The sequence below is a fragment of the Nicotiana sylvestris genome, chromosome 2 (genome assembly GCF_000393655.2).
Source record: "Nicotiana sylvestris chromosome 2, ASM39365v2, whole genome shotgun sequence".
Classification (NCBI taxonomy): domain Eukaryota; kingdom Viridiplantae; phylum Streptophyta; class Magnoliopsida; order Solanales; family Solanaceae; genus Nicotiana; species Nicotiana sylvestris.
Genome location: NC_091058.1, coordinates 166,856,435 through 166,879,808, shown reverse-complemented (window position 1 = coordinate 166,879,808; position 23,374 = coordinate 166,856,435). Strand labels below are relative to the sequence as shown.

The following is a 23,374-nucleotide window of genomic DNA, read 5'->3' as shown; positions in this document are numbered from 1 at the left end:
AAAATTGTACCTTACTTTTGTACTTTATATAATTTCGAAAATTACCAAAAACTATAGTTCTATTAATGTTTTGTAGTCATTTTAATTTTGAAAAAATACAAAAATATTACTTTATATTTTATCTTTATATAAAAACAAAAATTACAAAAATAGTTTTATTAATATTTTGTAGCTATTTTAATCTTAAAAAATATTAAAAAAGATATAGTTTTGTTTTAAATATTAGTCTTAGTTTGGTAGTTATTTTGCTTACATAGGATTAGTTGAGCAACGTCGTGTTCTTATTCTCGGGTTCGGGCAAAAGAATAATATTCGGATTCAAACTACCCGTTTTTAGGCCTAATTTTCGGACCTAGCCCATAATAATCCGAGCTCACCACACATGGGGGACACGCGTGGGGAACAAGGACGGAACCCCACACGCGGGGAACTCCACCACGCATGGGGGACACAAGTCTTGGACCCCTACACACGTGGGGTCCATTTTCTTGGCAAAAGCTACAAAACACACGGACAAGGGGAGAGGAAACGGACTTGGAAAAATTTGGGACAGTTGGACTGGATTTTTTGGACTGGATCTTCTTCTTCCTCAAAGAAGAACAAAGAAAACCCTAACGACCCTACGTCCAAATGCCACCCACTCTCTCACGTCCAAACGCCATAACCGACGCCAAGCTACCATCCTCCCCATCACCTTTTTCGTCGTCCAGCCTCATCGTCCCATCTCGTCCAGCTCCTGCTCGTCGTCACTGCCCGTCGACCCCACGTCCAAACGCCATAATCATCTTCATCACCTTCTTCGTCGTTCAGCCCCGTCGACTCTACTGTTGTTTCGTCGTTCGGGCAGCAGTTGTTGCTGCGTTGCCGAGCAGCTGTCGCTACATTTCTTCTCCTTCGCCACCAACAACCCTTTATTCCCATCAAGCAGCAGCTACTGCTGCTGCGTCCCCAGTCCAGCGACGCCTCCAGCCATCGACCACTACCCAAACGACCCTCCATAGCTGCTCCTTCCTCACATCCAAATGACCCCTTCTGCTGCATCTTCTCGAACCAACCTGCTGCGTCGAAAAAATCCAGCAGCAGCCAACATCTCGGGCGTTGACAGTTTGGTCTGAGCTTTCTATTTCCATTGAGGTCGTCTTTGGTTCGTCGAGGTCCGGTACGTCGAGGTTGTTGTCTGAGGTTTCGTCGCAGTTCCAACGCATCAGACGTTAATCACAAGTAGGTCACCTCTGCCCATGTCCTTCATATTTGTTGTTGGTAACATGTATATGTGATATTTGAAATACAATCCTAGTTCATGCGGTTAGTGCGCGAATTGAGCGAGACATATATACATGATGTTTGTGAATTGCTATGTTTGTTAATTAACTCCGTATGGTATTGAAATTTGGCCGTGAACGTCTTTTCCTTTGTTTCGTTACTTTAAGTAGTTATTTGGCATTTTGTTTCTTCACGTTTATATTGTTGTTATCCAAATATTTGTCATAATAGGGGTTTGTACACATTCTGAAAGGTGTTAATTATTTTAGTTTGTCTTAATAGTTGTTTATACATGTAGTAGTAATGTTAAAATTATAGTAGTAATTTTAATTCCGCGGAAAAATACTCGTTTCATCAAATAAGTTCAATCTACAACCCATGACCTCGCAAAGTAGCAAAAATGTAGTTATTTTAGCCTTATCCTTTTTTAAAAAATAAAATAAAATGAGACGAGCCTCGCCAAATAAAACACACAGATTGCGGAGCCCTCACAAAATATATGTATTAAATACTTAGATTCCGGGACGGGCCGTTTAGCAAATTTCACGGCCCTACCCAAAATAATGATACGCTAGTCGCTTTAGGCGCGTATTTAATAATGTTATCTCCTTAAACTCGGGTGCACATTTATGTGACCCGAATCCAAATCTCAACGGAATCGAAATGTGTCTCTAATCACGGGTACATTGATTGTGGCGTGGTCTGAGATGCATTTCCATGACGTTGCAAATTCCTTTTAATAATGAATGAGACGAGCCTCGACAAACAAAAAATGCACAAGCTGCGGGGCCCTCTAAATGTATATATTAAAATACTTAGAATTCGGGACGTGCCGTTTAGCGAATTTTACGGCCTTCCCCAAAATAACAATACGCTAGTTGCTTTAGGCGCGCCTTTAATAATTTATTTTCCTTAACTCGGGTGCACATTTATGTGACCCAAATCCAAATCTCAACCGAGTCGAGATATGTCAAAAACCACGGGCGCATTGATGTAACGTGGTTCGAGTTTTCACGACGTTGCAATTCTTGTATAAAATAATAATAAGAATAATGATAAAAGCGGTTAAAAGTTAAATTTTGCACATAGGTTCAACATGTATTAAATCAGATAATCAAGCCAAATATGACAGTTGAGCGACCGTGCTAGAACCACGGAACTCGGGAATGCCTAACACCTTCTCCCGGGTTAACAGAATTCCTTATCCGGATTTCTGGTGCGCAGACTGTAATATGGAGTCATTCTTTTCCTCGATTCGGGATTAAATTGGTGACTTGGGACACCCTAAATCTCCCAAGTGGCGACTCTGAAATAAACAAATAAATCCCCTTTCGATTGTCCTTTAATTGGAAAAAACTCCTTGTACCCTCGCGGGGGCGGAAAAAGGAGGTGTGACAGCTCTGGCGACTCTGCTGGGGATAACTTCCCAGAACCACTGGTTTAGGGTTAAGAATTCGAGCTTAGAATAATTGTTATTATTTGGCTTTATTTATTATCTGATTTTATTATATGTTTTAGCGTAAATGTGCAAAATGTTGCTCTTACCGCTTTGATATTACTTGGACTGTATATATAAACTGTGCCAAAACCCCTCTCTTCTCTCTCTTGAGGAGTGCACGTTGGTCGTGACTTCTTTCTGTTAGTGTCATTTACCAAAATAGAACGAGGATTCGGAGGAGTTGCAAAATCGGATGGCCCTTTGGTTACCGGTACACAGCTCCCATCCTCGGCTCGAGTTGTCCGCTCGGGTAAACCAGGTCTAGAACAAATACCCAGGTTATGAACATAGAATAACGTGACATCATGCTGGATCCCTAGTAGGAACGCTTATTTGCATCATGTGCATTTGACTTAGGGGACTCAACACAGGGGTTGGGTCCGTCTAGGACAAGCAACCTGAAAATAATAGACCATTTTTGGCATCCTATGTACTACATATTGTATTTATTCAAGGGTGAATGGTTCATTTGGCGGACCAATGATAGTTGCGGACAAATGACACACCTGGTCATGCTGATCACGTTAAATAAAAAGGCCGCACGTTTTTTTAAGCATGGTGTTATTTTAATCAAAAGCATGGGGAACAATTGTGGAGCCCAAGAAGTCTTGAATTCCCTATGCCCCCTACGCTTCATTTTGGGAAAAGCACATGGGGAACATTTGTGGAATCCAAGAAGTCTTGGAATTCCCTATGTCCCCCCCATGCCACATTTTTGAAAATAATAACGAAAAATAATAATAAATAAAAAAGGAAGCATTGAAAATTCAAAAAGATTTTGTATGTTGTCATCATTTTCCACAAATTAGAAAATCGTAAAAAAGATGAGAAAATAACAGTGTAGAGATATAACTACTTATTGTTAAAAATAAAAAAAAAAAAAAAAAACACTGTCCGAGTAGTGTCGAAATTCTGCCGAAAATTTTGAAAAAAAAAAGAAAAGAAAAGAAGGAATGTTTTATGTTTTACGTTAGTTTGTTTGTTTGTTATGAATAAAAAATAATAGTTTGTTTGTTTGTTGTGGAAAAAAAATAGAAAATGGAAAAGGGTCTTCTCAAAAATAGTTCATTTGCCCGAACTACGCGGGTTTGATTCTCACCGGATGTGAGATACGTAGGCAACCTTCATCGGGTCCAACCCCACCTTTTGCTAAAATAGCCAAAAACAAATAAAAAAAAATAAAAAAAAATATGTCAATTTTAATTTTGTCATAAAGAAATCGGGTGACGCTGTTTTATCAAGACATAGCCGAATGTTCCCGAAAGGGACGCCGGAAGGCTGACTTTGCATAAACAGCCACCTTTGGGTCATTTTTTAAGATTTGGTCCAGTTGACCCACACATCCTTAAAAATCTTCGTCCCCGAGACGTTGAAAGGCCGTGTTTGCAATATTGAGTTTGCTAATTTGAAAAACGATAAAAAGAGTCATGAATAAGTCAGATGATGTTGTTTTGTCATAAATAGCCGAATGTTCCCGAAATGGGCGCCGGAAGGCTGACTTTGTATAAACAGCCACCTTTGGGTCATTGTTTTAGATTTGGTCCAATTGACCCACACAGCCTTAAAAATCTTCGTCCCCGAGACGTTGAAGGGCCGTGTTTGCAACACCAGGTTTTTATTATAATTTGGAAAAAACAAAGAGTTAGCGGTAAGGTGAATACCGTTTGGATTTTTAGTCCAAAAATAAGCCGAGCCAGTTTCGGCCGTGTCTTAAACCGTTATTGCCGAAATAGCCTTAGAGTATCTTTCAGTTGTCGAAAGGCTATTTTTGTAAAAGAATGGGCAAGTTTGTAAAGTGTCATAAAATAATCCTCCCCGGCCTCAAAACTCATGTGAGATTTGGAAGGGGCCACATTTGCAAAAATAGTCGTTTGACTGCATTTGTCAAAACGGGGAAAGGATATGTGGGTCGTTTGATTTTCAAGTTTGTAGGTCATCTTTAAACCTTTGAAATCCAGTTGTTTTTATTATGAAAATTGATAATTCCAAAGAAAAAAAATGTTTCATTGTTCTTACCCAGTCTATTGGCCCGAACTACGCAAGGTCTCATTCATGCGGGGTCATGATACGTAGGCAATCTCCATAAGATTCGACCACGACAAAAAAGCAAAAAAAGAGAGAGAATGAAAAAGAAAAAGAAAAATGAAAAAAAATAAAAAAAAATCGAAAAAAATCGGAAAAAAAAAGAAAAAAAAGAAAGAAAAAGAAAAAAAGATGTTGTTAATAATGAGGACCGACTGAGTCCATTCTAACCTGTTTGTTTCGCAAAAAAAGTTAAGGTGGTTGGTTTGTGGTAAGCCGGACAATGACACCCAGAATCCTTTACTTGCATCTCATGATACACACTCTGCGGGGATCAGGCCTGATAATAGAAGCACTCGAATCCTATTGGGAACTCGTTGACGGAGGTTGATGATATTGAAGCTGGCAATGGTCTTGGCAGTATTGATGCGAAGCTCAGTGGCTAAGATGTCAGTTTTGATAAAGTGGGAGGACGCTCCGTTCCTTGGTTAGCAAGAGAGAAGCTTGTGGTGGCTTATTTTGTTGTCATTTCTGTTGTTCGGATTATTAGGATTGTAATTCGGATTTTGTCCTGTGTCAAACCTTCTTATCTTTCCATTTTTGTCATAGCAGTTTGTTTAAGTTTTGTCCAGGCTATTTTAGGATTTTATTCTGGTTTGTTTCGTTTGTTTTGTTATTCAAACCATTTCACCGGTAGTCTAATGCAAAATCCGGTCTTTTATTATTTCCAGTCATCTTTTTGTTTAGTCCTTTTATCATTTTTGTTCAATGTCGATTCTAGTGACATGACATGCGCACACAGTTTGGGCCTAATCTTAAAAGTTAATCATAAAACCCTGGAGAGGTGATCAGAACATTTAAAGAAAATAAGGACGGTTTGAGATTATTCAGAGCTCGAGTCATATGGAACTGGGGCAAGTAAAACATAAAGAAAACCGTTAAAAGCAAGATTCACCTTTCATGATAATGAGAGTTAGAGTGTCGCCCAACGGTGCTTTAGAAGTGACAAATGAACAAGCAGATGTTGAATATAATTGTCAAGTCCAGCACCATCAGAAGAGGCTACAAATCTTTGTTGTGTTGTTTGCATTTGACATGTTTTGAAGACTGGAATGACGAAGGCATTTTGTTCTTCTACCTAAACACTTTATCCTTCGTTAACCCCTTTTGAGCCTTATTTATTTTCTTTCATACCCCTCATTCGGAATCATTAGCAACGACTAGAAAACACAAGCATGACAGGTAAAGAAAAAGAAGAAGAAAAAAGAAGAAAAAAAAACGACAAAATGAAAGGAGAAATGAGAAAAAAAAAAGAGAAAAGAAAAATGATAACAAAAGAAAGTCAGAAGAAATAGAGAAATTGGGAACTACGTTTGACCTGATTCCTCAAAGAGGATACGTAGGCGCTTCACAGCTCGGTCATAGTTTTGAAAAATGAAAAAAAATCAATCAATTAAAATATCCCCAAGCAAGAAACTGGGGCAGATGTTGCGTTTGTTGTAAATAAATCTAGTTCCGAAGGTTGTAATTAATAACCCAAAATCGATGCATTTTTGAGTCTTTAATACCCTTTCTTTCTAGCCATATCCAAAACCCACATTACGGTCCAAAGAAAGACCTTCTGATCATTCTTCAAAAGATGCCAAGTCAGACAAATGAAGAGTCTTACCGGCGAACCTAACATTCTGCGTTTGATAGGTTTTTATTTATAGTTTTTTTAAAAAGAGCCATCTTTTTCCTTTGTCTTTTATTCTGTTCCTTTTTATCTTTCTCATTGCATAGAGAATTCCCCAGTAGAGTCTGTTGGGTCAGAACAAGTGAGAAATGACTTCAAAATAGGCCATCAACTTTCCAATCATGCAAGATGAGATCTGACTAGTACATCCAAGTGGTATAATCATCAAGGAACAAGCGCGAGGCCAGTGTCAAAAATATATATCCCCAGCAAAAGGCCCGTGAACAAAGCAAGGAAAGCAGTGAGCAGGATTTGGGAAATTCATACTAGACTAAAAGGTCGGGGAAATGCCAGTTTCCGAGCTATGCCACAAAAGAAGAGGGATATCCCAAGCAGGAAGGGATTATTCCCAACAAATAATACCATCCCCAACAAGTTGTTGAACGCAGAGCAAGGAAGGAGAAAGGGAAAAGCCATCCCAGTAGGAGTATCACAACCAACCACCATGTTTTAAACTAACAAATTTTGTTTGATTTGAAGCAGGTAAAGGAAATGGCATTGATGCCAGAAATGCATGCCACAAGGGATATTATCAAACTGGGGCAGAAAATTTTCCTTCCATTTAGAAAATTTTCTGGAAGTCAGGTATCCATTCTGGGAAGAATAAAGATAACGTCAGTCTCAAGGGAAGTGGTCTTAGAACCAGTGTTGCCCCAAACATAATAAGTTTCAATGGAGGAAGTTGTTCCCCAGCAAAGGGATGAAACTTGAGCTCAGAAAAAGCAGAAGGCCGGTATCATTCCCAACAGCCTTCCGAAGAGTGAAGCACTAGTTCTGAAGGAATCAGAATCCCCCAGCAGTGTTATCCTCGACAGCGTTATCCCCAGCTGATAACATTTTATCCCCCAACAGGTAAGTAAATAATTCCCCAACAGTGTTATCCCCAACAGTTTCGAGGAGTCCAACCTAAGTTTGGTGAAAGTCGGTATCCTCAGTTGTTCCTTTCGGGGAAAGGCAAAACGAGTCTTAAGGGAGGTAGTCTTCGAAGGAAGAAGCTATGCAAAAAAAAAAAATAAAAAAGAATAAAAAAAAGAGAAAAAAAGGGAAGCAGTTTGCAGAGGAATGAAACATCCTACTTAAAAAGAAGTAATTTTGGAAGGAGTAAGATAACATATTTACTCAGCAGAGTTATCCTCAGCAGTGTTATCCCCAGTGGATCATCGAGATGTAGAAGCATCCTCGACAGAGTTTCGGGCAACCCAGAGTGGGTAAGGAAAAAAAGGGGGAAAAGTCATCCCCATCAAAATAATCCCCAGCAGTTTCGAGGGAAGACAACACAGGTAAGTAAATAATTCAGGAAGAAGGAAATAGTTCACGCATAGGAGACGCACTTCCTAAGTGAAGATTTCATTAATAGGAGACGTACTTCCTAGTTTGAAATCATTAAAGTTTCACCCATAGGAGATGCATTTCCTCCCAAGTTTGTTTTAGTTTCACCCATAGGAGATGCATTTCCTCCTAAGTTTACTTTTACTCATAGGAGACGCATTTCCTCCTAAGTTTGTTTTCACCCATAGGAGAGGCATTTCCTCCTAAGTTTGTTTTTATCCATAGGAGATGCATTTCCTCCTAAGTTTACTTTTACCCATAGGAGACGCATTTCCTCCTAAGGAGATGCATTTCCTCCTAAGTTTGTTTTTACCCATAGGAGAGGCATTTCCTCCTAAGTTTGTTTTCACCCATAGGAGAGGCATTTCCTCATAAGTTTAGTTTCACCCATAGGAGAGGCATTTCCTCCTAAGTTTAGTTTCACCCATAGGAGAGGAATTTCCTCCTAAGTTTAGTTTCACCCATAGGAGAGGCATTTCCTCCTAAGTTTAGTTTCACCCATATGAGAGGCATTTCCTCCTAAGTTTGTTTCACCCATAGGAGATGCATTTCCTCCTAAGTTTGTTTTTTCCCATAGGAGAGGCATTTCCTCCTAAGTTGTTATCAAAATCTTAGTCTGATGAATTTTTCTCCTAAGATAGAAAACCTAGTCTGATGAATTTTTCTCCTAGGATCAAAATCTTAGTCTGATGAATTTTTCTCCTAAGATAACAAAAAAGACCTAGTCTGATGAACCTTCTCCTAGGATCAAAATCTTAGTCTGATGAATCTTTCTCCTAAGATAACAAAAAGACCTAGTCTGATGAACCTTCTCCTAGGATCAAAATCTTAGTCTGATGAATCTTTCTCCTAAGATAACAAAAAAGACCTAGTCTGATGAACCTTCTCCTAGGATCAAAATCTTAGTCTGATGAATCTTTCTCCTAAGATAACAAAAAGACCTAGTTTGATGAACCTTCTCCTAGGATCAAAATCAAAATCTTAGTCTGATGAATCTTTCTCCTAAGATAATCAAAAAAAAAAAAAGACCTAGTCTGATGAACCTTCTCCTAGGATCAAAATCTTAGTCTGATGAATCTTTCTCCTAAGATAACAAAGAAGGGAACCTAGTCCGATAAACTTTCTCCTAGGATCGAAGTCTTAGTCGGATGAATCTTTCTCCTAAGATAGAAAACCTAGTCTGACGAATTTTCTCCTAGGATAATTTGAAAAAGAAAAAAAATGTTTGAATTTGAAAAAAAAGGGAGTCATTTTTAGTTTTCTTAAGATTATCAATGTTAGTTTTCCTAAAGCCAGGCGCCCACCTGAATAACGAGAGGAATACTTTTTGTCTGTTCATTTCATACTCTAGGTCGCCCACCAGTATAATGCGGGCATTCCATTTTTCGTGTCTTTACCATTAGGCGCACACCTGTATAACCAGGGAATACATTTCATGTCTTTACCATTAGGCACCCACCTATATAACAAGGGAAGACATTTCATGTCTTTACCATTAGGCGCCCACCTGTACAGCAAGGGAATACGTTCCACGTCTTCACCAATAGGAGACGCACTTCCTAAGTTAAGTTTCACCAATAGGAGACGCACTTCCTAAGAATGGCTTCACCAATAGGAGACGCACTTCCTAAGTTAAGTTTCACCAATAGGAGACACACTTCCTAAGAATGGTTTCACCAATAGGAGACGCACCTCCTAAGTTAAGTTTTACCCAATAGGAGACGCACTTCCTAAGTTCATTTTCCCCAATAGGAGACGCACTTCCTAAGTTTACTGTGCCCATAGAAGACGCACTTCCTAAGTCTATCTCACCACTAGGAGACGCACTTTCTAAATTATTTTCATTCATAGGAGATGCACATCCTAGTTTGATTCATTTTAAGTTCGATCATAGGAGACACACTTCCTAGTCTAGTTTATTGAAGTTTACCCGTAGGAGACGCACTTCCTAATCAAGGTCTTTCAAGTTTTTTTTTAGGAGACGCACTTCCTAAATTGAGGAAACACACTTCCTAGTTTTAGTCACCGAAGTTTTCACCCCTAGGAGACACACTTCCTAGTCTAGTCTTTAGTTTACTCTCATCATTGCATCAGTAGTATAAGTGGGTTACAATTTTGCTAACGACTCACAAATCTTCCCAGTGCAGACTGGGTTAGGAAATTTCGTTTGTTTTGTTTGTTTTGTTTGTTTTGGTTGTAGGACCCCCGCTGGAGAATAGAGGTGATAGAATTTAAGAAGTTGAAGAAGTCAGGAGCCCGCCTGGAGAACGGAGGTCGTTAAATTTTAAGTTGGAGAAGTCAGGAGCCCGCCTGTAGAACGAAGGTTGTTAAATTCAAGATGATGAAGTCAGGAGCCCGCCTGTAGAACTGAGGAATATCTTTCAAGATCAAGCAGTAACCCACTGGAAGGCAGAAGGTTACAACAAAAATCCCCAGCATTCAACCCAAGCTATAAATAGCAGAAGCTCGCCTCAAGAATGCGAGTCAACAGTCTGAGATGGTCAACAAAAGCTAGTCACAAAAACAAAAACAAGAAAAAAAAAGAAAAAAAAAAGAAAAAAAATGAATCCAAAGTACGGAAGTGGAGAACATATGTGGTCTGCTCAAGAACTAGCACCTACAACTAGCAAGTATCAAGGTTCAAATCCAAAGTCTGTATGAAGCACCATTCAAGACTCAAGATCAAGTTTCAGAGGACTTATAGATAAGAATCCTTGTAACTAGTGGCTGATAGGCTTAGTTAGTCTTTTTCAGTTTTCATTTTTGATGTAATGACAGGACCACGGACCGGAACCTCAACGGAACGGCACCTCGATCGGCTCTTCACCTCGGTACACTCTACCATCTCTCTCATTTCCGAACTACACGTGGCCTGATTCCTGTATAACCAAGGATATGTAGGCAGCTCAGATACCAGGGCTCGGTCACATTCCCTCCCTTTCCTTAGTATAGTCCCTCCAAATAATGGTCGGGTCAAAAACATGTCTAGTCGTTCTTTGTCGGAAAACTCTTCGTGTTTCCAGTCAAAGAGGGGCAGCTGTAGACGCGTGATTTTTGACCCTCCCCGAGAATTTCCACATTTTTAGCGTAAATATTTAATTTAGGTCTAATATAGCTATTTTGACTATTTTACTTTATTTCGTCGCAAAAGAAAAAAAATACAAAAATATATATATAAATTTTAGTTTATGTATTTCTCATAAACTTGAAAAAAATACAAAAAATTGTACCTTACTTTTGTACTTTATATAATTTCGAAAATTACCAAAAAATATAGTTCTATTAATGTTTTGTAGTCATTTTAATTTTGAAAAAATACAAAAATATTACTTTATATTTTATCTTTATATAAAAACGAAAATTACAAAAAATAGTTTTATTAATATTTTGTAGCTATTTTAATCTTGAAAAATATTAAAAAAGATATAGTTTTGTTTTAAATATTAGTCTTAGTTTGGTAGTTATTTTGATTACATAGGATTAGTTGAGCAACGTCGTGTTCTTATTCTCGGGTCCGGGCAAAAGAATAATATTCGGGTTCAAACTACCCGTTTTTAGGCCTAATTTTCGGACCTAGCCCATAATAATCCGAGCCCACCACACATGGGGGACACGCGTGGGGAACACGGACGGAACCCCACACGCGGGGAAACCCACCACGCATGGGGGACACAAGTCTTGGACCCCTACACACGTGGGGTCCATTTTCTTGGCAAAAGCTACAAAACACACGGACAAGGGGAGAGGAAACGGACTTGGAAAAATTTGGGACAGTTGGACTGGATTTTTTGGACTGGATCTTCTTCTTCCTCAAAGAAGAACAAAGAAAACCCTAACGACCCTACGTCCAAACGCCACCCACTCTCTCACGTCCAAACGCCATAACCGACGCCAAGCTACCAGCCTCCCCATCACCTTCTTCGTCGTCTAGCCTCATCGTCCCATCTCGTCCAGCTCCTGCTCGTCGTCACTGCCCGTCGACCCCACGTCCAAACGCCATAATCATCGTCATCACCTTCTTCGTCGTTCAGCCCCGTCGACTCTACTGTTGCTTCGTCGTTCGGGCAGCAGCTGTTGTTGCGTTGCTGCGTTGCCGAGCAGCTGTCGCTACATTTCTTCTCCTTCGTCGCCAACAACCCTTTATTCTCGTCAAGCAGCAGCTACTTCTGCTGCATCCCTAGTCCAGCGACGCCTCCAGCCATCGACCACTACCCAAACGACCCTCCATAGCTGCTCCTTCCTCACATCCAAACGACCCCTTCTGCTGCATCTTCTCGAACCAACCTGCTGCGTCGAAAAAATTCAGCAGCAGCCAACATCTCGGGCGTTGACAGTTTGGTCCGAGCTTTCTATTTCCATCGAGGTCGTCTTTGGTTCGTCGAGGTCCGGTACGTCGAGGTTGTTGTCCGAGGTTTCATCGCGGTTCCAACGCATCAGACGTTAATCACAAGTAGGTCACCTCTGCCCATGTCCTTCATATTTGTTGTTGGTAACATGTATATGTGATATTTGAAATACAATCCTAGTTCATGCGGATAGTGCGCGAATTGAGCGAGACATATATACATGATGTTTGTGAATTGTTATGTTTGTTAATTAACTCCGTATGGTATTGAAATTTGGCCGTGAACGTCTTTTCCTTTGTTTCGTTACTTTAAGTAGTTATTTGGCATTTTGTTTCTTCACGTTTATATTGTTGTTATCCAAATATTTGTCATAATAGGGGTTTGTACACATTCTGAAAGGTGTTAATTATTTTAGTTTGTCTTAATAGTTGTTTATACATGTAGTAGTAATGTTAAAATTATAGTAGTAATTTTAATTCCGCGGAAAAATACTCGTTTCATCAAATAAGTTCAATCTACAACCCATGACCTCGCAAAGTAGCAAAAATGTAGTTATTTTAGCCTTATCCTTTTTTAAAAAAATAAAATAAAATGAGACGAGCCTCGCCAAATAAAACACACAGATTGCGGAGCCCTCACAAAATATATGTATTAAATACTTAGATTCCGGGACGGGCCGTTTAGCAAATTTCACAGCCCTACCCAAAATAATGATACGCTAGTCGGTTTAGGCGCGTATTTAATAATGTTATCTCCTTAAACTCGGGTGCACATTTATGTGACCCGAATCCAAATCTCAACGGAATCGAAATGTGTCTCTAATCACGGGTACATTGATTGTGGCGTGGTCTGAGATGCATTTCCATGACGTTGCAAATTCCTTTTAATAATGAATGAGACGAGCCTCGACAAACAAAAAATGAATAAGCTGCGGGGCCCTCTAAATGTATATATTAAAATACTTAGAATTCGGGACGTGCCGTTTAGCGAATTTTACGGCCTTCCCCAAAATAACAATATGCTAGTTGCTTTAGGCGCGCCTTTAATAATTTATTTTCCTTAACTCGGGTGCACATTTATGTGACCCAAATCCAAATCTCAACCGAGTCGAGATATGTCAAAAACCACGGGCGCATTGATGTAACATGGTTCGAGATATGTTTCCACGATGTTGCAATTCTCGTAAAACATAATGATAAAAGCGGTTAAAAGTTAAATTTTGCACATAGGTTCAACATGTATTAAATAAGATAATCACGCCAAATATGACAGTTGAGCGACCGTGCTAGAACCACGGAACTCGGGAATGCCTAACACCTTCTCCCGGGTTAACAGAATTCTTTATCCGGATTTCTGGTGCGCAGACTGTAATATGGGGTCATTCTTTTCCTCGATTCGGGATTAAATTGGTGACTTGGGACACCCTAAATCTCCCAAGTGGCGACTCTGAAATAAACAAATAAATCCCCTTTCGATTGTCCTTTAATTGGAAAAAACTCCTTGTACCCTCGCGGGGGAGGAAAAAGGAGGTGTGACACTCGGGACCTCAACCAAAAATACCAATACATATTATAATATTATTAAAACTTGTTCCAATTATCAAAACACCTCGACTAACACCAAAATTATCGAATTACATCGAATTCAAGTCTAAGTTCCTTTAAAACTTTCAAAACGAGCATTCGATCAAAAACTCGACCAAAATATGTCCGAATGACTTGAAATTTTGCACACATATCCAAAATGGCATAACGACGCTACAGAATTCTTGGAATTCCATTTCGACCGTCGGATCAAAATTTGTCCTATCAACCGGAAATCGCCAAAATACTAACTTCGCCAAAATGAGCTAATTTCTTCACCGGACCTCCAAAATTAATTCCGATTGCGCTCCTAGGCCTTAAATCATCCCCCGAAACTAACTGAATCATCGGAATTCAATTCCGAGCCCTCTAACTCACAAGTCAACGTCCGGTTGACTTTTCCAAACTAATTCTTCCTTAAAAAGACTAATTGTCCCATTTCATACCAAACTCGATCTGAATTGACTCAATTTCACCAAGTACACATATTGAAACAGGAATAAGCATTTAACGGAGAATACGAGACGAAAATACAGGAAACAACGGTTCGGATCATTACATGAAGGCATAACAAAAACCACTTTATTCAAAGTGGTAGACGGTGATATGGGATACATAGTGATCCTTGGAAGGCCTTGGATACATGAAATGAAGGTTTTACCGTCAACATATCATCAGCTATTTAAATTTCCTACACCAGAAGGGGGCAAGTAGATCAGAGGAGTTCAACCAGCTGTAGGAGAGATGAATGCAATTACCTTGTCTAGTAGCAAGGGCAAAGAAACGAGAAAATAGAAATTACAAGAGTCGGTGCCTTCTTCCACCCCGATTGAAGATAAAGAAGAAGAAGAGTCATCGGAATTTTATCACGTTCAGATGTCTTTTCAGGTACCAGAGGAAACAGATGCGACCAAATCAACCACAAATAAGCTCGAACAAGTGTTCTTGTTCACGGAGTTCTTAGAAAGAAAATTCCACTTCATAAAGGGGTTGAGTCCCGAACTCAGATTAAAAATTATTAATTTTCTTAAAGCTAATGTTGATTGTTTTGTGTGGTCACACTCAGATGATACTACAACAACAACAACAATAACAATAACAACAATAACAACAACAACATACCTAGTATTATCCCACACTGTGGGGTCTGGGAGGATATTGTGTATGCAGACATTACCCCTACCTTGTGAGGATAGAGAGGTTGTTTTCAATAGACCCTTGGCTCAGGAAAGCATAAGCACCACATTAATGAAAATATAGACAAGAAGGGACAATACTAAAAAGTCATATAAAAGCAGAATAAAAATAGCAAGATAGTAAGGTGATCAACAATGAAAGAAAACAATGGTTAGTCATAAACACCTACTACTAATAGAAAGCGATACAGTGTGCCAATACTACTATTATGAACACTCTAGACTACCTACTCTACTACCATAATCCTCGACCCCCATACCTTCCTATCAAGGGTCATATCCTCGGTCAGCCATGTCTTTCCTAATCACCTCTCCCCACCTCTTCTTTGGCCTACCTCTACCTCTCTATAGGCCCTCCAATGCCAACCTCTCACACCTCCTTACCGAGACGTCTGTGTTCCTCACATAACCGAACTACCTAAGTCGTGCTTCCCGCATTTTGTCCTCAATAGGGGCCACATCCACCTTGTCTCGAATAACTTCATTTCTGATCCTATCTAACCTGGTGTGCCTGCACATCCATCTCAACATCCTCATCTTTGCTACCTTCATCTTCTGGACATGAGCGATCTTGACTGCCCAACACTCAGCCCCATAAAACATCGTTGGTATGACCACCACTCTGTAGAACTTACCCTTAAGTTTCGGTGGCACCTTCTTATCACACAAATCACTAGAAGCGAGTCTCTGTTTCATCCATCTCGCCTCAATAAGATGTGTGACATCTTCATCAATCTCCCCATCTCCCTAAATAATAAACCCAAGGTACTTAAAGCTTCCTCTCCTAGGGATGACCTGCGAGTCCAACCTCACCTCTTCTTCCCCTCCTTGAGTCTCGCTACTGAACTTACACTCCAAGTATTCTGTCTTGGTATTGCTCAACTTGAAACCTTTAGATTCCAGGGTCTACATCCATACCTCTAATTGCGCGTTGACACCATCTCACTTCTCGTCAATTAACACAAGATCATCTGCAAATAGTATGAATAGTATGCACTGTGGCACCTCTCCTTGGATCAAACAAAAAGGGCTGAGTGCCGACCCTTGATGCAACCCCATCATAACTAGGAAATGGTCTGAGTCCCAAACCATCGTCCTCACTCGGGTATTTACTCCATCATACATTTCCTTAATCAACCTAACATAGGCAACAAGTACACCTTTAGCCTCCAAACATCTCCACAAAACCACCCTCGAAACTTTATTGTACGCCTTTTCTAAGTCGATGAACACCATATACAAGTACTTCTTTCTCTCCCTATACCGCTCCATCAATCTCCTAACAAAGTGGATGTCTTCTGTTGTCAAATGCTCTGGCATAAACCCAAACTGGTTCTCAGAAATAGACACACTCCTCCTCACCCTAGCTCTATCACTCTCTCCCAGACTTTCATAGTATGGCTAAGCAGCTTGATACCCCAATAGTTATTGCAATTTTGTATATCACCTCTGGTCTTGTATAGAGGAACCATCTTGCTCTACATCCACTCTTCGGAAATCTTCTTCATTTTAAAATGATAACCTAGTGAGCCACTCCAAGCCTGCCTTGACCATACTCTTCCAAAACTCCACCTAAATTTCATCCGGCCCGGTCGTTTTGCCCCTGCTCATCTTATGCATAGCCCCCTCAACTTCATCAACTCTAATCCACTTACAATACCCAAAGTCACAACAACTCCCGAAGAGTTCCAAATCACCCAGTACAATGCTCATGTCCCCCTCCTTGTTCAAGAGACTATAGAAGTAGGTCTGCCATCTCTGACAGATAAGCCCTCAACCAACAAGACTCTACCTTCTGCGTCCTTGATGCACTTCACTTAGTCCAAGTCACGCGTCTTCCTTTCTCGTGCCTTGGCTTACCTGAACAACCTCTTATACCCACCTTGGCCCTCGAGTTCCTCATACAAACGACTAAAAGTTGCAGTCTTGGCCACTATAACTATTACTTTGCCTCTTTCTTAGCCAACTTATAATTCTCCCTATTCGCCCTCTTCTCCTCCTCGTTTACACTTTCCACTAGCTTCAGATACGCTGCTTTCTTGGTTTCCACTTTTCCTTGCACATATTCATTCCACCACCAGTCTCTCTTGTTCCCACCAGAGTAATGTTTTGATACCCCTAATACCTCTCTTGCGGCTTCCCTAATGCACTACACAGTCGTGGTCAACATAGCGCTTGCATCCCCACTACTCCTCCAAGCCCCCATAGTCACCAGCTTTACCCCTAACTACTGCGCTTTAGCTTCCATCAAGGCTCCTTACTTGATCCTATATTGGTTATACATCGCCCTCTTCCTCCTCTTCCTCGTGATCTCAAGGTCCATTACCAGGAGCCTATGAAGGATTGAGAGGTTCTCACTCGGGATGACCTTGCAATATGTGCAAAGACTTCTATCGAACTTCCTGTAGAGTAAATAATCAATCTGAGTTTTGGCCACCAAACTCTAGAAGGTGACCAAGTGCTACCTCTTCTTTGGGAAACTCGATTTTGTTATCACCAAATCAAATGCTCTAGCAAAGTCCAGCAGAGACATTCGTCTTCCATTTCTATCTCGAAAACCAAAGTCACCATGCACATCATCATATCCCCAAGATGTCGCTCCAATGTGGCTGTTGAAATCGCCTCCTATGAAAAGATTCTCGGTGAGCATGATACTAGGCACCATATCATCCAAATACTCCCAGAAACGCCTCTTGACTTCCTCATCCAAGCCTGCTTGGGGTGCGTACGCACTAAATAAATTCCAAGTAAAACCTCCAACAACTAGCTTAATAGTCATCAGCATGTCATTCACCCTCCTAACCTCTACCACTAGTTCACGGAGGTCCTTATCAACCAAGATACCTACCCCGTTCTTGCCCCCCCCCCCCACTCTCCTTCCTTTTCTCAAGAATCTTCGCTAACTCTACAGATTTTCCTGTCAAAGTTCCTATGTTCCAAGACCCCACTCTCAGCCTAGTAACTCCCTTAGCCCTCTTACTCCCCTTACCCCCCCCACACCCCCTCCCCTAGCTGACACCCCCGAGGACAAGACCTTACCCTACCATTGTTCACCAAAGCCACTATAATCTAGGAGTCACTATGCAAGCACTATCCCGAAAACAAACGACAAAAATAAAATGAATTACCGAAATATAATCTACCACTAAAGACTGAAAAATAGGTGAAGAAATAAAATAAAGGAACTAACGGTGACTATAATCTACACCTAAAGGTCAAAAAACAGGTGAAGAAATAAAATAAAGGAACTAAAGGAACTATAATTTACCCCTAAAGGATAGAAAAATAGGTGAAGAAATACAAAATACAATACAAGAGCTAAAGGGGGCTATAATCTACAACTAAAGGTCACAAAGAAAATGTGTAAAACTATAACAGAACTACTAGGGGATATTTGAAATAAAGATTCAATTAAAGATGTAAACAGGTAGATAACAATATAAACAAGTAGTCAAAGCTATCAATAATGCGATTAATTTGACAATACTAGGGCAAATACTAACTAAGATCCAAGAATAAAATACGCAGGCAAGGAGATACAATTACGCTAAAATATCAAACTATTAAATATCAAGACAAGAGAGGAACAATAGAACTTGGATTGCAGCCCTTGAAGTTAACGGAATCTAGCCGGCGGTGATGGATTGCGACGAGCTGGAGCAATACTCTATGTAGTTCTCGTTCAAATAAAAAAAGAAACTTCAAATATTTTGTGTTTTTCTCTGGAATTTAAACCAACCAAGAAATCTGAAAATGGAACAAAATGAAAAGAAGAACCCTAAACTTTTTTGCCTCTCTTCTCCGAAATCTAAAAGTCGTCGGTGTCTAAGAGATTTACCGGCGAGAATTGACCGAAATCAGAATCGGAATCTTTGGTAAAACAAGGGCGCCGGATGGAGTGAGCGGAGGATAAAGAATTTCAAATCGTACGCTTACTACTGTCAACTCTGGCCAAGAACAAGAATCACAAATATAGTGTCAAGAGGTGTGATTTTGCTGTAAATCTAATAAAAATATATTTTCTTTTGTCGGAGAACAATAACCAGAAATCAAGAAATGGAGATCATTACTGGGTTCTCTTTCCTTCAATTCAAGTAACTAATGACAAAGGTTGAAGAGAAAGAATTCAAAGCACCTTTAGATGTTTATTCACAGTTCTTCAAATAATAAGAAACAATTCTTACTCTAATGGCCAAGAATTGTAGTATTTAAAAGAAAAAACAGGGGAAAAAGTTAAAACTTATACTTTTTTGGCCGACCAATGAATTGTGTTAAAAGCCTAAAAGAATACAATAAATTATATTAATCCAAATGTTGTACAATATTTGATAGAATTTCAGAATCCATCAGAACTCAAAAATGGCATAATCAAAACTTGTAAAGGGAGGAGGGGCGGCTACACCGTTATCGGCGGAGGAAAGGAAAAACCTAGACCCTGATGACAACGATTACCAGTCTACTCTTGCTGATCTTTGACCGAAAAAAAACTACAAAAAAAATATGTTCATTGGTGAAGAATGATAAATTTTTTGGTAATTAAACTACCGGAATTTGACAAGGAAGATCCCGATACATTCCAAGAAAAACCAAGAGATGAAACAAAAGAAATATGTGGTCACACTCAGATATGACAAGAATTTTACTAGAGGTGGTTTTCCATAAGCTGGGTTTGGATCCCAACTTCCATCCGGTAAGGCAGAAGAAACGACCAATAGTAGAGATCAGAAACAGGTTTGTCAAAGAAGAGGTAACCCGGTTGCTAAATATAGGTTCAATACGAAAGGTAAGTTTTCTCGAATGGCTAGCTAATGTAGTAGTAGTACCAAAAAAGAATAATAAATTTAGAATGTGTGTAAATTTTAAAGATTTGAATAAGGCATGCCCTAAGGACTTTTTCCCGTTGTCAAACATTGATCAAATAATCAATGTTATGCCCGGACATGAGTTAATGAGCTTTCTTGATGCATATTTTGGGTATAATCAAATCAGGATGCACCTGGAATATCAACAAAAATGCCATTTATCATAAATTTTGGCACATCCTGCTATAATGCAATGCTTTTCGGGCTTAAAAATATCGGAACCACTTATTAGAGGCTCGTTAGTAAAATATTTGAACAACAAATTGGTAAAACAATGGAGGTGCATATTGATGATATGTTGGTCAAATCTCTTAATGCAGGTGATCATTTGTCTCATCTACAAGGACGTTTGACATTCAGAGAAAGTGCATCATGAAGCTCTCCTAAAAAATGCGCTTTCGGGGTTGGTTCTGGAAAGTTCTTACGGTTTTTGGTCTCTCAAAGAAGAATTGAAGTAAACCCCGATAAGATCAAAACCATCGAGGATATTCCGGATCAATTGACTAGCGTAAAGGAAGTATAGAGGTTGATCGATAGGTTGGAGGTCCTAAGTAGGTTTATCTCAAGGTCTTTGGAAAAATGTCATTATTTCTTTTCACTTTTGAAAAGGAAGAACGATTTCGCGTGGACTCCAGAATGTCAGCAAGCTTTTAAAGACCTAAAAAGGTACATGTCTAGCCCTCCGTTGTCGAAATCGATGAAAGGAGAGCAATTGTTAATTTATCCAGTAGTCTCGGAAGTAGCGGTAAGTGTTGTTCTGGTATGGGAGAAGGAAGGTGTTACATCTCGTACTTTAATAATAGGATGAGTTGTAGTAATCCATATGAGCTTGAAGGGATTAAGACCATTCATGAGGTTATAGAGGATTTGTGACTATGTTATTGTAAGACCCCATAAGTTTAACAACATTGATACCGTTATATACATTTGATATAGTATTTTGAGTGGAACATTTTTGTAATAAGTTTGAAAAATATAATTTTCTATAGTTATTAATATTACTACTTCCGAATATGCTTTAAATTATACACATAATATGAGAAATTTTATGAGATTTTCTTTATTGTAAAGATAGAAAATTATTTTCTCACAAGAAAAGAAGGTTATCCTTTTACCATTTTAAGAATTAACCGTACGAAAAGTTGTACTCTTTATATGAGATTAGGAAAATTAGAAGTTGAGAAAATATATGTGTTTTTACATGGATGTTTTAATGAAATAATAGTGTATGTATCGATTTTATATGGTATCATAATTTATTAAAAATTTTAATAGTAATACTTTAGGATGTGGACAAGACTATTTTTGAGGTTATAAGTGCTTATGATATTTATAACAAGTAATAAGTAAAGTTGTGAAGGTGAGAGGGTGAAACGAGTTGATGAAAATGAGGTTGGTCGAAGTTTGACATTTTAAGATAAAATACGGTACTAGCCATAATACCCGATATTTATAAATTAGTATGATACAAGGTACCACATGACCACGATAGTAAGGTGTACAAGGTATAATAAAAGTGAATAGTATTTTAAGTTATTTGAAATAATTCTTAATTATATGGGCATTAATCCACGTGGGAATAGCTAGAATGACTAATCACTACTTAGTGGGTGGACGTGGATACACTTAAAGAAGAGATTCTCTTATGTTAGCTAGTTGAATGCTTGACAACATATTTGATCAAAAGTAACACCTGTGATGATTATAGAAACCCAAAATTCCAAGTTTCATGACACTTTTGAAAACAAAGTAAAACTATTTCCTTTTCTCTACAACTACTACTAGAATATTAGTTGAACTCATTTTAATTGAAAAAGGCACGATGCTTGAGAATTTTATGTCGGCAGCAAGGCAAAACTATTTCCTTTTCTCAAAGTTCGATTGCTCAAATTCACAAAGAAGGCAATTGAACTTCAAGTTTTTATATTGCGTAACTCATATACCCGTTTCCCAGTGATTATAATTGAGACGCGGAGGAGATTGTTCATGGATACAAGTAGATAGTTAGCCTTAAAGGTATGTAAGGCTATCCCTTTTTTTTTTTGGCATGATCCAAGTAATGATACGTAAACGTAATGTTATTCCATAAGTGACTCTACTCTTAGTAGTTAAGGATGTCTATGTTATTCATTTCGGTAAAATGATATTCAAGCATGTCTAAGTATGTTCCTAAGTCTCTATTGAGGTATTTGATAAAGATGTCAATGTTTATAATATAGTGATACATGCATCTTCATGCATTTACCAGCGTGCCACGGCCGTTTGGGCAGTCATGCATATTCATTTACCACCGTGTTACGGCCGGTTGGGCAAACATGCATCTTTATTTACCACCGTGCTACGGCCGGTTGGGCAGTCATGCATTTACCACTGGGCTACGGCCGATTGGGCAGTTACCATCGGTTGGGCAGTTATGTATCATTATTTACCACCGGTTGGGCAGTCATACATTTACCACCGTACAACAGCCGGTCGGGCAGTTACCACTGATCAGCTGGCCAGTCATGCATCATACGATATGGATAATAGTCTCAAAGAGAAGCATTATATATATAAGTATAATAAGGATGCATATACAAAGATTCAGGATGATTCTTACATGTCTTTAATTAATGTTGACTTATGGTTATGTTTCAATTCTGCCTTACATACTCAGTACATTATTCGTACTGGCATCCTTTTGTTGGGGACGCTACATTCATGCTTGCAGGTATAGATAATCAGTTTGACGAGCCCTCATAGTAGACAAGGTTAGCATTCAGCGAAGGATCGGTAAGAATCCACTTCATTTGAAGTGCAGCTGAGTCTATAAGTCACTGTGTCAGAGTTTTGCTACATATATATGGATAGGCCAGTACCCTGTCCCATTTGATGTAGAATAATCTTAGAGGCTTTATAGGCAGAGGTTCATTTTGTATAGTATGTCAAAGTCCTTGACGGTCCATATGTATTCATATTTTAAGAACGATGGTTCATTGTAAGCACGTGATTTTTGCTTCACGGACAGTCACTCCAAAAGAAATAGTAACAAAGGACCTCGCTGTACAATTTTCAATTTTCCGTAACGTGTGCTGCTAGTCATGTGTGGTTCTGTCCATTTTGTCCATTTTTACATTATTAAACAAAATACAAAATGTGTATGTCCTGGTAATTAGACCATAATTCATTCAGTAAAAGAAAATTCACAAAAATATTCTAGGGTGCGATTTAACCTATTTAAATATTTTGATAATTATGTTTGTTTGAATTTCATTTTGTTTTTAGTTTTAAGATTAGAAAAAAAAAGGAAAAAAGAAAGGGAGAAAAGAATGAAGAAAACGGTTTGGGCCAAGGAAATAAACCAAAAATAGGCCCAAACCAACGATCTGACCCGGTCCAAACCAGGCCTGCCCAGGCACCTCCTGAAACGACGTCGTTTCAGGCAAATCAATCTGAGCCGTCCGTCCCAGCCGAATCCAACGGCTCAGGACCCCTTTCGACGACCCGTTTTCAAACCCGACCCAATAACCAGTCTGACCCAACCCCCCACTTAAACCAAAC

At 39.2% G+C, this 23,374-nt stretch overlaps 1 protein-coding gene across 1 annotated transcript; it reads right to left on the bottom strand.

Annotated features, from left to right (window-relative positions):
- Window positions 1–15,386: 15,386 nt before the first annotated feature.
- LOC104248086 (uncharacterized) lies at window positions 15,387–17,757 on the bottom strand. Its single transcript, XM_070166938.1, has 4 exons — window positions 17,470–17,757; window positions 16,924–17,121; window positions 16,086–16,373; window positions 15,387–15,719 (listed from the first exon to the last, which is right to left on the bottom strand). The coding sequence occupies exons 1-4, from the start codon at window positions 17,755–17,757 to the stop codon at window positions 15,387–15,389; spliced, it is 1,107 nt and encodes a 368-aa protein (XP_070023039.1).
- Between the last annotated feature and the right edge of the window lie 5,617 nt (window positions 17,758–23,374).

Bases quoted from the DNA above. Each gene is read 5' to 3' on its own strand.
- LOC104248086 (XM_070166938.1), bottom strand. From the start codon at position 17,757: ATGCTGATGACTATTAAGCTAGTTGTTGGAGGTTTTACTTGGAATTTA. The intron at 16,374-16,923 runs GCAAAGTAATAG...CAAGCTGCTTAG, and splicing joins ATAAGTTGGCTAAGAAAGAG to CCATACTATGAAAGTCTGGG. The intron at 15,720-16,085 runs GTAAATACCCGA...TTTATTATTTAG, and splicing joins TTAAGGAAATGTATGATGGA to GGAGATGGGGAGATTGATGA.